Raw genomic sequence first — 14,627 nt, forward strand, 5'->3', positions numbered from 1 at the left:
ATCAGGCAAAAGGTAGAGAAGTGTGAAAATGCACACCTCCAGATTCTGGGACAGTTTCTTCCCGGGCAATCTGTTATCAGGCAACTGAACCATCCTATCACCAACTAGAGCTACTATCTACCGCACTGAAGACCCTCGTACTATCTTTAATCGGTCTTCATCTTGCACTAAACGTTATTCAATTTACTATATATCTGTACACTGTGGAAGGCTTGATTGTAATCATGTATTATCATTCAGCTGACTGGTTAGCACGCAACAAAAAAAGCTTTTCACTGTACTTTGGTACATGTGACAATAAAATAAACTAAACTAAACTAAACTAAACTGATAGATGTATGTACAATTATGTGCGGTATAGATAGGGTAGACATTCAGAACTTTTTGTCCCAGGATGGAAAAATCAAATACTAGAGGGAATAACTTTAAGGTGAGTGGGGCAAAGTTTAAAGGAGGTGTGTAGCACAGGTTTTTTACACCGGAGGTAGTGAGTGCCTGGAACACGCTGCCAGGGGTGGTAGTAGAGGCAGATACGATAGTGGCATTTAGGAGACTTTTGGAAAGGCACATGGATGCGCAGGGTATGGAAGGATATGTATTATGTGCAGGCCAATGAGAGTTGGTCTTGGCATCATGGTCGGCCACTGAAGGGCCTGAGCTTATGCTGTACGCTTGTATGTTCTACCATTTTCACAACCTTACGACATTAAAACATATAGCAAGACAAATGAAATGCAGCATGAATAAAGGCCCTTCAGCCCAACTCGTCCATGCCGACCAAGATGTCCCATCTAAGCTAGTCCCACCTGTCTTCTTTGGGATCATATCCCTCTATGAGAAGGAATAGGCCACTCTGCCCCTCAATCCCTTGCTTACCTAGAATCTAACTCCGTCTGCCTTTAAAATGTCCAAAGAATGATTTCACTATCATTTGAGGAAGAGTTTCATGTTCTAGGGACCACCATAATGCCGTTAAACTATTCTCCTGACCATAATGCCGTTAAACTATCCTACACTGACCATAATGCCGTTAAACTATTCTCCTCTGCCAGAACCTGATGCAAATCCCACAATTTCCTGCTTATCCATGCGCCTATCTAAAAGCTTTTTAAATGCCGTGATACTCTGCGAAAAAGAAAGATTGCATCATTAGATTCAAGAGCAGATTCTTCCCCACTGTTATTAGACTGCTAAACTGGCCTCACATATGCTAAGGATGTATTCCAAATCTTCCAATCTATCTTAACAAGGCCTTTGTACTTTTTTTCTCCTGCATTTCCACTGCAAATGTAACTTTATATTCCACACTCTGTTTCCTTTCTCTTTGAACTACCTGATGTCCTGGTGTACTGTGTGGCATGTCTGGATAGCATACAAAACAAAGTTTTTCACTGTCACTCAGTACGTGATAATGATAAACCAATATCAGTACCAATATCAATACCAAAACCTGTACCAATACCAATACCAATATTCATACCAGTACCAATACAAATAAAGGGGTGATATCTCATTTTAAGCCAATTCTCCTGAATCTAAACTCTCTCAGAGTTGGAAATATAATTTTCATGCAGATTGGATGACTGCTTTGTGGAACATCTGCCCTCAGTCTACAGAACTACTACAGAGCTACCTGGTACAGCCTCTTCTTCTCAATCCCAGTGTCATTCCCATCTGCCTACATCCTTTTCCACTCCCCAAGTGAGACCCAATATTAACAAGAAAAAGGGACGTATTATATCCCATCTTGGGATTTTTCTTCTAGGATGGATTTTGAATTTTACGAATTTCCTGTGACCCGTGGGTGTCTACACTTTCCTCCCATGTCCAAAGTCAACCTGGCAGGTTTATTGATCACTGGGTGAGCAATAGAAGATCTGGGAGGAACTGATGAGAAGTGAAGAAAGTGGGGAGAGGTTGGGCAGGCTAGGACTTTATCACAAGGAGAGCAGGGGACTGAGGGGTGATCTTATAGAGGTGCGTGAAATAATGAGGGGAATAGGTAGGGTAAATGCACCGGGTAGGGGAAACAACGACCAGAGGACATAGGTTTAGGGTGGAAAGGGAAATATTTAATAGGAACCTGAGGGGCTACTTTTTTACACAAAGCGTAGTGGGTATATGGAACAAGCTGCCAGAGAAAGTAGTTGAGGCCGGTACTATAATGCCATTTAAAACACATCTAGACAGACAAGAAAGGTTTAGAAGGATACGGGCCAAATGCGGGGATATGGGACTAGCGTAGATGGGGCATCTTTGTCAGCATGGGCAAGTTGGGCCAAACCTGTTCCATGCTGTATGGCTTTATGACTCTGACTCTAATGGAATTGCACAGACTTGATGGGCCCAATGTATTGCAAAATATTGTCACAAAATACGAGATCCGACTGCTGAAGGCTTCTGTCACCCTCTGGTGCTTTATCCCTGCACTGCAGCTTCAGTGTGGACAGGGCTTGGGAAGATTAACGAGGGCAGGAGGCTGCAGAGGCTGCAATCAGGAGCAGCATGCAATCTGCTGGAGGAACTCAACGGGACGAGCAGCATCGTTTGGAGACAGAGTGTTGGCTACTTTGTGAAATGAATACTTTCTGCAGTTAAACAGGGGAGCAAGTCACAGATGTTAGTGTGTGTGTGTATTTGCATGCATGTGTGCATGTATTTGTGCATGTGCACATGTGTTCATGTGTGCTTTTGTGGGTGTATGTACGTGCGTGTACATGCATGTGCATGTGTGTGTGTCCATGTCTGCGTGTGTTTGCATATGCGTGTGCACGCACGTGTGGTGGGAGGAGAAGGTGGAATTAGAGTCAGTTATACAGCACAGAAACTGGTCCTTCAGCCCAACTTGTCGGCCCCATAGCAGAAGCGTCCACGTCGCGGGGCTGGAAACTGGAAGTGTGCTGAGCTAATTCTGCTACCACCATCATCTATTGTACAAAAGATGGCTCCCACTGATTGTCGCCGGAAGCTTGCGCCATTTTCAGGACGGACGATGACAGTGATGTAACATTTGAAACATGGATGATGGACACAAAAGAAGAAGAATCCCAACTTGTTAACACCAAGTTTTATAACTGCGTTGGTAACACTTGACCATGCTATAGACAAAAGACAATAGACAATATGTGCAGGAATAGGCCATTCAGCCCTTTGAGCCAGAACCGCCATTCACCGTGATCATGGCTGATCATCCACAATCAGTACCCCATTCCTGCCTTCTCCCCATATCCCTTGACTCTGCTATCATTAAGAGCTCTATCTAATTCTCTCTTGAAAGCATCCAGGGAATTGGCCTTCACTGCCATCTGAGGCAGAGAGTTCTGCAGCTTCACAACTCTTTGAGTGAAAAAGTTTTTCCTCATCTCCGTTCTAAATGGCCTACCCCTTATTCTTAAACTGTGGCCCCTGGTTCGGGACTCCCCCAACATCGGGAACATGTTTCCTGCCTCTAGCGTGTCCAATCCCTTAGACATATGACAGTCCCGCCATTCCGGGAATTAACCACGTGAATCTGTCCCTCCCTTCCCCTCCTCCTTCCCAGATCTCCCTCTATCTTCCTGTCTCCACCTATATCCTTCCTTTGTCCCGCCCCCCTGACATCAGTCTGAAGAAGGGTCTCGACCCGAAACATCACCCATTCCTTCTCTCCCGAGATGCTGCCTGACCTGCTGAGTTACTCCAGCATTTTGTGAATAAATCCCTTAATAATTTTATATGTTTCATAGAAACATAGAAACATAGAAAATAGGTGCAGGAGTAGGCCATTCGGCCCTTCGAGCCTGCACCGCCATTCAATATGATCATGGCTGATCATTTAGCTCAGTAGCCTGTACCTGCCTTCTCTCCATACCCCCTGATCCCTTTAGCAAAAAGGGCCACATCTAACTCCCTCTTAAATATAGCCAATGAACTGGCCTCAACTACCTTCTGTGGCAGAGAATTCCACAGACTCACCACTCTCTGTGTGAAGAAATGTTTTCTCATCTCGGTCCTAAAAGACTTCCCCCTTATCCTTAAGCTGTGACCCCTGGTTCTGGACTCCCCCAACATCGGGAACAATCTTCCCGCATCTAGCCTCTCCAACCCCTTAAGAATTTTATATGTTTCAATAAGATTCCCTCTCATCCTTCTAAATTCCAGCATATACAAGCCCAGTTGCTCCAGTATTTCAACATATGACAGTCCCGCCATTCCGGGAATTAACCACGTGAACCTACGCTGCACTCCCTTAATAGTACGAATGTCCTTCCTCAAATTTGGAAACCAAAACTGCACACAATACTACAGGTGTGGTCTCACTAGGGCCCACTACAACTGCAAAGGACCTCTTTGCTCCTATATTCAACTCCTCTTGTTATGAAGGCCAACCTTCCATTAGCTTTCTTCACTGCCTGCTGTACCTGCATGCTTACTTTCAGTGACTGATGAACTAGGACACCCAGATTTCGTTGTACTTCCCCTTTTCCTAATTTGACACCATTGAGATAATAATCTGTCTTCCTGTTCTTACCACCAAACTGGATAACCGCACATTTATCCACATTAAACGACATCTGCCATGCATCTGCCCACTCACACAACTTGTCCAAGTCACCCTGCATCCTCATAGCATCCTCTTCACACTTCACACTGCCACACAGCTTTGTGTCATCTGCAAATTTGCTAATGTTACTTTTAATCCCTTCATCGAAGTCATTAATATATATTGTAAATAGCTGTGGTCCCAGCACCGAGCCTTGCGGTACCCCACTAGTCACTGCCTGCTATTCTGAAAGGGTCTCTATCCCTACTCTTTGTTTCCTGTCTGCCAACTAATTTTCTATCCATGTTAGTGCCCTACCCCCAATACCATGTGCTCTAATTTTGCCCAATAATCTCCTATCGAAGACCTTATCGAAGGCTTTCTGAAAGTCCAGGTATACTGCATCCACTGGCTCTCCCTTGTCCATTTTCCGAGTTGCATCCTCAAAAAATTCCAGAAGATCAGTCAAGCATGATTTCCCCTTCGTAAATCCTTGCTGATTCGGAACGATCCTGTTTGCTGCTATCCAAATGCTCCGCAAATTTTTCTTTTATAATGGACTCCAGCGTCTTCCCCACCTCCGATGTCAGGCTAACTGGTCTAAATGGTGTTGGCCCATATCCCTCGAAACCTTTCCTTTCCACATACCTGTCCAAATGTCTTTTAAACATCATCACTTTACCCACCTCTACAACTTTCTCTGACACCTCTTTGTACATATGCAACAGATTGTATGCATACTACACTCTGAGTGAAAAAACTTTCCCCTCAGGTCTCTGTTAAATCTTTGCCCTCCCACCTTAAACCTATGCTCTCTTATGACCCTCATGATTTCATTCAGCAATCAGCCTCCTACACTCCAGGTAAAAATGTCCCACCCAATCCAGCCTCTCCCAAATTCAAGCACTTAAAGTCTGGTAACATCTTGTTCAATATCTTCTATACCTTTTCCAGCTGAATGACATCCTTCATACATCACACCGACCAGTATTGCACAGTGCTGCAAGTGTGGTCCAGGGCTTCATACAACTGTATCATGACATCCCAACTCCAGTACAGTGCCCTCACCAATAAAGGCAAATGTGCCAAATGCCTTCTTCACCACACCTGTCTACCCGTGTCACCACTTTCAGGGAACTATGTACCTGTACCCCTCGGTCTCTCCGCTCTACAACACTCTCCAGGAACAAGGTGGGCAAAGGGCCTGTTTCTGTGTTGTACTTTCATACTGTACTTTTCAATGTTTTTTCTTTGTGGCCAATATTTAACAAAGATTTTATTTGTAAGCTATCTATTGCAACATTTACTCTTTTTTTTCCTCTGTCAACCAGTCCTGGGCAGTTTAAGAAAAGACTGCAGCAGTTATCAGCAGGCAGGGTTTGATTGAACTTTACTCAATATTGTATTTTTTATTTAGTTAATGTTTTCTGTGTTTGCTTATTATATTATCCATTGGGTACTGTGTTTACAAACCTGTTGCGCTGCTGCAAGTATGAATTTCCTTGTTCTGTTTCGGTACATATGACAATAAAACACTCTTGACTTTTGTGTATGAAGGAACTGCAGATGCTGGTTTAAACCAAAGATCCTTTGGAAGGGTCTCGACCCGAAACGTCACCCATTCCTTCTCTCCAGAGATGCTGCCTGTCCCACTGAGTTACTCCAGCATTTTATGTCACTCTTGACTCTTGATGAGTGGGTTTGAAGCTGGAGATTTTGTAATGGACAGTGACTCTGAAGGTTGTGTGCTTCTGCTCTCTAGTGGCCACTGTATGCAATTACCAGTGCAATTCACCTTCATCGCTTGATTTATTTACTGGTACCTTTCTACATCAAGCTTCTCCCAGCTGTTTCACAGCCCGAGAGATTTATTCATGTGGCAAACCGTGCTTCCAAGGTGTGCATCAATTGCTCTACCTATTGTACTTGAGTTGGTGCCATCAAATCCATGCAGACCATCGATCACCCGTTTACAGTAGTTCTAAGTTATCCCACTTTCTCATCCACTCCCCACACACCAGAGGCAATTAACAGAGGGCCAATTAACCGACAAACTCACATGTATTTGGAGTGTGGGAGGAAACTGGAGCACCCTGACTCAGCCCTCCCCACCATCGAAAGCATCTGCATGAGGCGCTGCACCAGAAGGCGGAATCTGTCATCAATGATCCAAACCATGCTCTGTTATAATGATGCCCCCATTAACCTTCACCACCCCCTTTGACATAAAGCATGGATCTCCTTCCCCACTTTCCCTGATGCCCTTCTGTGCAGCCAGAACTAAGATCAGCTTCTTCCCCACTGCGGTCAGATTCCTGAACCAGTTTCCTTTTGCAGTTTTCCTCCTTCCCGCAGGTCCTGCCATGTATTCTTTCCCTTACTCAACTCTACCCAATTCCATAATTGCACATTATTTTTTTTTGCATTACAATCTTCCACCATGTTACCTTTTCCTCCCATTGTATTTATTATTGTATTTATCAACACCTTATGTATTCTGTTTATTCTATGCGTGTTAAGGTAACATGCAATATCATTGTACCCTGGTGTGCATGATAATAACTAATCTGATCTGAATCTGAATCTGCAATTTGTGAAACCTCTTACCCTGCACCAGGAAGACAACGCACCATCTTTAACTCTAGAATGTAGAAATAAAAGAACTACAGATGTTGGTTTTACACAAATGGACAGAGTACTGGAGTAACTCGGCGGGCCAGGCAGCATCTCTGGAAAACATGGATGAAAAATGGTCCTGACCGCGAAATGTCATCTGTCCATGTTGTCCAGAGATGCTGCTTGACCCATTGAGTTACTCCAGCCCATCGTGTCCTAATATATCTTTCACCCTGGAGCTTGCTTGCCAAGAATGACAAGGAGTCATATAAGGAGTCCCTCGGACGATCTTTAATTGGACTTTACTGGACTTCATCTTGCACTAAACATTATTCCCTCTATCCTGTAACTGTACACTGTGGAAGGCTCAATTGTAATCATGTATCGTCTTCCACTGATTGGCTTCGGTAAAGATTATAAATTGTCCCTTGTGTGTATGATAGTGCTCGTGTATGGCGTGATCACTGGTCAGTGCGGACTCAATACTGTAACTCTAGACTAAACTAAACTAAGACCAGATGAATTTGAAATGTTTGAGTAACAAAACAGCAGAATTCTCTCTTGCTTGGGACCTGTCACTAGATCATATGGATAGACTGAAGATTCACAATTTAAATTTGTAAATAATCACAGAGTTTTCATTTCTCCACGCTGCGATCCATTTTAAGTCTTGACCTAATTTTAAAAATCACTGATTAAAAGATCTTCATAGAATTGCTCCCAATAAATTTTGAAGACCGCCAATGCAAAATTTGTAAAAGTTGCATATTTCAATCTATCAACTAAACCACTGCTTTTCAGTTATCCTGTGAAATACTGCACTGAGGATTTGATAGGTCTGCGATATCTGATAGCAATTTTCAGAAGCTATTATTATGGTGTGAATATTAAATAGGAAATACTTTCCAATGGAGAAAATTGGAAAAAAAGAGAAAGTAGAGTTGGCAGAACTGTCGAAACTCATGGATGCAACAGAGATACAGTAATATCCAGACAATTAATTTAAAATAGCGAAATAAGTAGGTTTATTTGGGAAACATATTTATCAGCAACTTTTGTTACAGTGCTCTGGATAATATATAAATTAGGTGATTTCAAAATAAACTTATCCCAAAATTACATGACTGATTTAAAGAACATTCATTTTAGGGATTACAGCATGGAAACAAGCCCTTCGGCCCACCCAGTCGATGCCGACCATTGGTCACCAGTTCTATGTTATCCCACTTTTTCATTCAGCTCCTGCACACTAGGAACAATTTACAAAAGCCAATTAACCTACAAACCCACACGTCTTTGGGATGTGCGAGGAAACCAGAGTACACAGAAGAAACCCACGCAGTCACAGGGAGAACATGCAAACTCCACGCAGACAGCACCCGAGGTCAGGCTGGAACCTGGGTCTCTGGCGCTGTGATGCAGCAGTTCTACCCACTGCGCCATCCAAAATAGATATACTTCTGATTCGAGTAGATATGGTTTTATAGCAACCAAAACTCTTGTCCAAAGTAATGACAATAACTAATTAATTTTATTGAAAACAAAAAGTTTGTAGTGTTTTAATAAATGACAGAACCTTTAACTGGCCAAAGTTTGTTTAGGCTCATTACCTCTACCAGAGTAACACATCCTGTCAACTGAACAAAACACAAAATGTAAGAGGAGCTCAGCAGATCAGACAGCATCTGTGGAGGGAATGGATTGGTAATGTTTTGGATCGATTCCCTTCTTCACATCAATTGTCAGCAATGGGGTCGAGGTGAATGGCATACTTTTCTAGCTTATTGAAGAGTGGGTTTTGGTGCCTGATAACAAAGAGGAAGAAACTGTTCCTGAGTCTGGTGGTGTGTGCTTTCAAGCTTCTGTACCTTCTCAATCTGTATCAATCTTTCTCATTCAGACTCTGCTCAATCCCTCATCAGACAGCAAATCCCATCCCAATCTGACTGCATTCCTTCGCTGACAAGCACTTGCTTTTTACTCAAGGGAAAGGTATAACAATGAAAGGTTGCTCTAAAGGAGATGTAGACAGGAAAAGCAGAATAGCCTTCTTAAATTACATTAGGGAAATAGCGTGGGTGCTGGATATCTAGAATTGAAATTGATTATCTGAAATTGTTGCATTTGAAAGGGCGGGAGAGTGGCGCAGCGGTTAAGTTACTGCTTTATAGCGCTAGAGACCCAGGTTCGATCCTGAGCACGGATGCTATTTGTACGGAGTTTGCACATTTCCCGTGGGTTTTCTCTGGGTGCCCCGGTTTCCTCCCACACTCCAAAGACATAAAGCTTTGCAGGTTAATTAGCTTGGGATAATTATAAATTGTCCCTAGTGTGTGTAGGGGATCGCTACACGCGGGGATTCGGTGGTCCAAAGTACCTGCTTCCACACTGTATCCCTAAACTAAACTAAACATTGAGTCAGGAGAGTTTGCGGTAGAATTGCAGTAAGTTCATGTAGCTTATCCAGGTTTACCCAGTTCGGCTGAAAAATAGTCAATCTGACATTCCTGCTCTCCCCACAGATGCTGCCCGACCTGTTAAGCATCTCCCGTATTTTTGATCTTACTGTAAATTACCGATCTAGATTTTCTATACAATGTAACCACCAGGCAGCGATGACTTCTGTTCCCATTCAGTACCTGAGCTGGTTGCTGGGTGCTTTGGCCAATCCCTGCCTCTGTTTCTTTGCTGCTGTCAACCTCAGCGGGCGAAGCCATTAATCATCGCGTTGTAGGAGAAATTGAATTCATCCTCGATCACGGGAGGTGCCCTCCAGTAAGACGAGCCTATCTTCGTCATTCTGTAGACATTGATGTCTTCTTCTTCATACCTGTCCACGAGGTCAATGTGGAAGTACTCGGAGAGCTTCTGGTAGGTGAAGCTGATCATCCGTCGATGAATGGACATGGATGAGGCAAAATAGATGGTGGTCCTCTCGTTGCTGAGATGTTGAAGGGTCCTCAGTATTAAAGGGACGCTTGCGGGGTCGTACAGGATGTCTCCACCAAGGATGAAGTCATAGTCTGAGGGAAAGAGCGTGTGGTCGTATCCCCAGGACAGTGCAGAGACGATGGCGCGGAGCCTGTCCGGGTAGAGGACATTGGCGGACACGTTACGCTCTATGTTCTTCAAAAGGCCTGGTCTGTCGGTGATGGTGACTTCGCCACCTGAAACGAGAGCAAGAACGAGCTGTCTCAGTGGCGCAGTGGTAGAGTTAATGCTTTACGGCGCCAGAGACCCCGGTTTGAACGTGCGTACGAGTGCTGTCGATACGGAGTTTGTACTTTATCCCTGTGACCGCGTGGGTTTTCTCCGTGTGCTCCGGTTTCCTCCCACGTTCCAACAATGTACAGGTTTGTAGGATAATTGTCTTAGGTAAGTTGTAAAATTGTCCCTAGTGTGCGTAGGTTGGAGTACGGGGGGGGTGATCGCTGGTCGGCGCGCACTCGCTGGGCCAAAGGGCCTGTTTCTGCGCAGCATGTTTAAACTAAACTAAACTAAGAAGGCAAACCGTGATCTCAGGTCACAGGGAATGGGTACTTGAGAAGAAGGGGGCAACAGATTGGAAGGTAATACGGCAAGAGGAAGTCAGACCGTGAGGGGTGGTCCCAATATTTCCTGGTGTCGGACTGGTGCCAATAGGCAGCGTGGGCTCAAAATTCAAGTGCCCACTGCCCGAGTTTCTATCAAGGTTTCAAAATCAGAACCATGGACCTCTCAAACATAAAGTAACAATTCATTAACAACATGAAAAAAGCAGAAGTCGTAGACGTAGAATATAGAACATAGAACATAGAACTTTAAGCATAACAATCAGTCCCCCTCAGCCCACAATGTCTGTGCTGGACATTATGCCAAGCTAAACTAACTGATCCACGTGTCTCCATTCCCTGCATATCCGTGTGCCTGTCTAAAAGACTCTTAAACACTATTATCGTATCTACGTCCACCACCATCCCCGGCAGCCCATTCCAGGCACCCACCACTCTGAGCAAAGAAAACCTGCCCCGTGCATCTCCTGCCCATTTTACCCCTTCCCCCTTAACGCTATGTCCACTGGTCTTTGACATTTCCACCCCGGAGAAAAGATTCTGACAGTCTACCCTATCTATGGTACTGACTATCTTATCTATGTATCGGTGGCACAGCGGTAGAGTTGCAGCTTTCCAGCGCCGGAGACCCGGGTTCGATCCTGTCTAGGGGTGCTGTCTGTACGATGTTTGTTCGTTCTCCCCATGACCTGTATGGGTTATCTCATTGTTTCTCTCACACTCCAAAGACATACAGCCTTGTAGGCTAATTGACTTGGTTTAATTATAAATTGTTCCTAGTGTGTTGGATAATGTTAGTGTGTGGGGCTCGCGGGTCGGAATGGGCTCGATGGGCCAATGGGGCTGATTGGGCGCTGTATCCCTAAACTAAACTAAATCTCAACATGTTATAGACGTCTATCGGGTCTACCCAATGTTCCAGAGAAAACAATCAAAGTCTGTGCAACCTCTCCTTCGAGCAAATACCCTCAATTCCAGACAGCATTCTGGTAAACCTCTCTGAACCCTCCCCAAAGCCTTCACATCCTTCCTGTAATGAAGCGACCAGATTGACCAGCATGGCTGTTTCATTAAATTATATCTTTTAATGCACAGGGCCTTTGCACTCACCCAGAAGTACAGCAAGAATACCCAGCATGCCAGTGCCGGCTCCTAGTTCAATCACCTTTTTATTGGAAAATTTTATTTTCTGTTTCTCGAAGTAATGACACAGAGCACGACCCTATAAAACGAAACACACACATTACCGGTTATGCGGACAGGTGACCCTGCAAGGAAAGCCGTAAGAGAGTGACGCAACTGGTAGACCTGCTGCCACAGAGCACTAGAGACCCAGGTTCGAGTCTGTCCTCGGGTGCTGTCAGACAAAACCAATCCAAGCTTGCCCAGCCAATCCTGATATCTAGTACCCTCTAATCTAGCAGCATTATGTTAAACCTCTTCTGCATCCTCTTGGATGGCTTACCGTATGGAGTTTGCACGTTCTCCCTGTGATTGCATAGGTTTTCTCCGGGTACTCCGGTTTCCTCCCACATCCCAAAGACATGCAGGTTTGTAGGTTCATTGGGCCTCTGTAAATTGCGCTCAGTTTGTGGGGAGTGTACGAGAAATTGGGATAACATAGAATTAGTGTGCATGGGTGATCAATGGTCGGCGCGGATTCTGATGGCTTATGTCCCTTCTGTATCTCCATAACTAACCAAAAGTTGGCGAATATTCTACCCTCAACCAATACCACCAGAACATGACTACCTGGCCATTTGTCCATTATTGTATGCCAATGATGTATTGCTTGTTTCCACCTCTTACAGGGGCACCTAAAACAAACCTCCCCAACTCCCCCCCTCCTCTCCCCCTCCTCTATTCCGTGCCCTATTAAGATTGCCTCCAATTTTTCGCCTTCTCCCCTACCCAAGCTCCTGTCCCTTTCGAACTATTTTACTCTTCTAGCTTTACAAATCATACCTCTCACACTTTTTGTCTTCTCATCTCTTGTGTTTATTCTATCACCTGCCTATTTTAAAAAACCTCACCCGTATCCACCTATCACTTGCCAAGCTTTGTCCTGCCCCCAACATCCTTCCAGCATTCCCCCCACTACAACATTCTGAAGGTCCCGATCCGAAATATCACCTATCCATGTTCTCCAGAGATGCTGCCCGACCCGCTGAGTTACTTACACAGCGTCTGTCAGTGACGACAGTTCATTGACCGTATCTAATTTTGAACTCCAGTCTTAAACCATATCAAATGCAGGATGGAAAATTGCGAGAGGATTTAAGTGTTGAAAGGCAAAATATTTGCAAAATGCAAAATGCAAAAATGCAAATCACCGGTCAAATTAATTTCCAATTACACTTCAAAGCAGAAACGTGTCGATAGAAATTTTGATCATATTTTGAATCATTTGGCTGCAAACAGGATAATTAAAGAAACATGTCCCAGAAAACATTAGAATCATTTGAAAAATAATTGTTTAACATCATAAATTAAACTCCAATGATTAGAATAATATACATAGAAAAAAAAGTTGTCAAGTTGGAAAAGATACAGGGAAGATTGATGAGGGAGTTGCCAGGACTCGAGGGTCTGAGCTATAGGAAGAGGGTGAGTAGGTTGAGACTCTGTTCCTTGGAGCGCAGGAGGATGAGAGGTGATATTATAGACCTGCACAATATCATGAGAGGAATAGATCGGGTAGACACTCAGAGGCTCCTGGCCAGAGTAGGGGAATCGAGAACCAGAGAACAGGTTTAAGGTGAAGGGGAAAAAACTAATAGGAATCTGTGGTGTGACTTTTTCATACAAAGTGTAGTCGATGTATTGAACAAACTGCTGCGGGAGGCAGGGGCTATCACAACGTTTGAGAAGCATTTGGACAGGTACATTGATAAGATAAGTTTAGAGGGATATGGGCCAAACTCAGGCACGTTGTACTGGCGGAGATGTGACATGTTTGTCGACGTGGGCCAGTCGGGCTGAAGGACCTGTTTCCACGTTGTGTGACTCTATGAACTTACAGCACCCCAGACAGCGGTTCCAAAACCAAGCTCGGAGAATGGGCGCACGCCGATTTCTAAAAGGAAACCACAAACATGGTAGGAATCCACCATGGAGAAATTCTCGTCTTTATGCACAGCGCGTAAGGATACTCTTTTCAGCAGGGCTGTCATCGTCTGCTCCAAAATCCGGATGGGTTCCTTTCAACACGACTTCACTCGGTCCGGTTAAGTCCCGGCGAACCTTCTTCGCGCCTTCTGGAGAAAGGAACAACGTTGAAGTCATGATTTGAAACCGCAACAAATTGCAAACATCCGTGTACAGAAATACACACCAGTCTTAATTGCTCTCACCGAGAGACAGTGAGCATCTTTGCGTGCTATCGGGCAAATCATACCATACAATACCATACAATCAAGCCATACACAAATACGACGGGGAGTGCAAAGAGAAACATTCCAGAGTGCAGTATTTCTCAAGTTGACGCAAAAGAAAAAAAAATGAAGAGGCTGTAAATATGAAAAAAATGACAGAAACAACTGGAAATATCCTCAAGTTCGGGCAGCAACCGTGGGGAGTGAGACAGAGTTAACGTTTCATCTCCGAGAACCGTCAGAATCTAGAAACAAGAAACTGCAGATGCCGGTTAATACACAAAAGGACACAAAGGCCTGGTGTAACTCAGCAGATCAGGGAGCATCTCTGGAGAACATGGAGAGAGAGAGAGAGAGAGAGAGAGAGAGAGAGAGAGAGAGAGAGAGAGAGAGAGAGAGAGAGAGAGAGAGAGAGAGAGAGAGAGAGAGAGAGAGAGAGAGAGAGAGAGAGAGAACTTTTTCAAAGTAGGCACACGTTGAGGAGACTTCGCAGCGGAGCAGTCAAATTATAGAAACAAAGAACCTGTAGTTGCTGGTTAAACACACAAGGATATACATTGTCTG

At 44.3% G+C, this 14,627-nt stretch overlaps 1 protein-coding gene across 1 annotated transcript; it reads right to left on the reverse strand.

Annotated features, from left to right (window-relative positions):
* Positions 1-9,838: 9,838 nt before the first annotated feature.
* Positions 9,839-13,862, reverse strand: LOC144599173 (EEF1A lysine methyltransferase 3-like). The gene is made up of 3 exons (XM_078409911.1): positions 13,710-13,862; positions 11,800-11,911; positions 9,839-10,305 (listed from the first exon to the last, which is right to left on the reverse strand). Exons 1-3 carry the CDS (start codon positions 13,860-13,862, stop codon positions 9,839-9,841), a joined length of 732 nt encoding a protein of 243 aa, XP_078266037.1.
* Between the last annotated feature and the right edge of the window lie 765 nt (positions 13,863-14,627).

The sequence above is a fragment of the Rhinoraja longicauda genome, chromosome 13 (genome assembly GCF_053455715.1).
Source record: "Rhinoraja longicauda isolate Sanriku21f chromosome 13, sRhiLon1.1, whole genome shotgun sequence".
NCBI classification, from domain to species: Eukaryota; Metazoa; Chordata; class Chondrichthyes; order Rajiformes; family Arhynchobatidae; genus Rhinoraja; species Rhinoraja longicauda.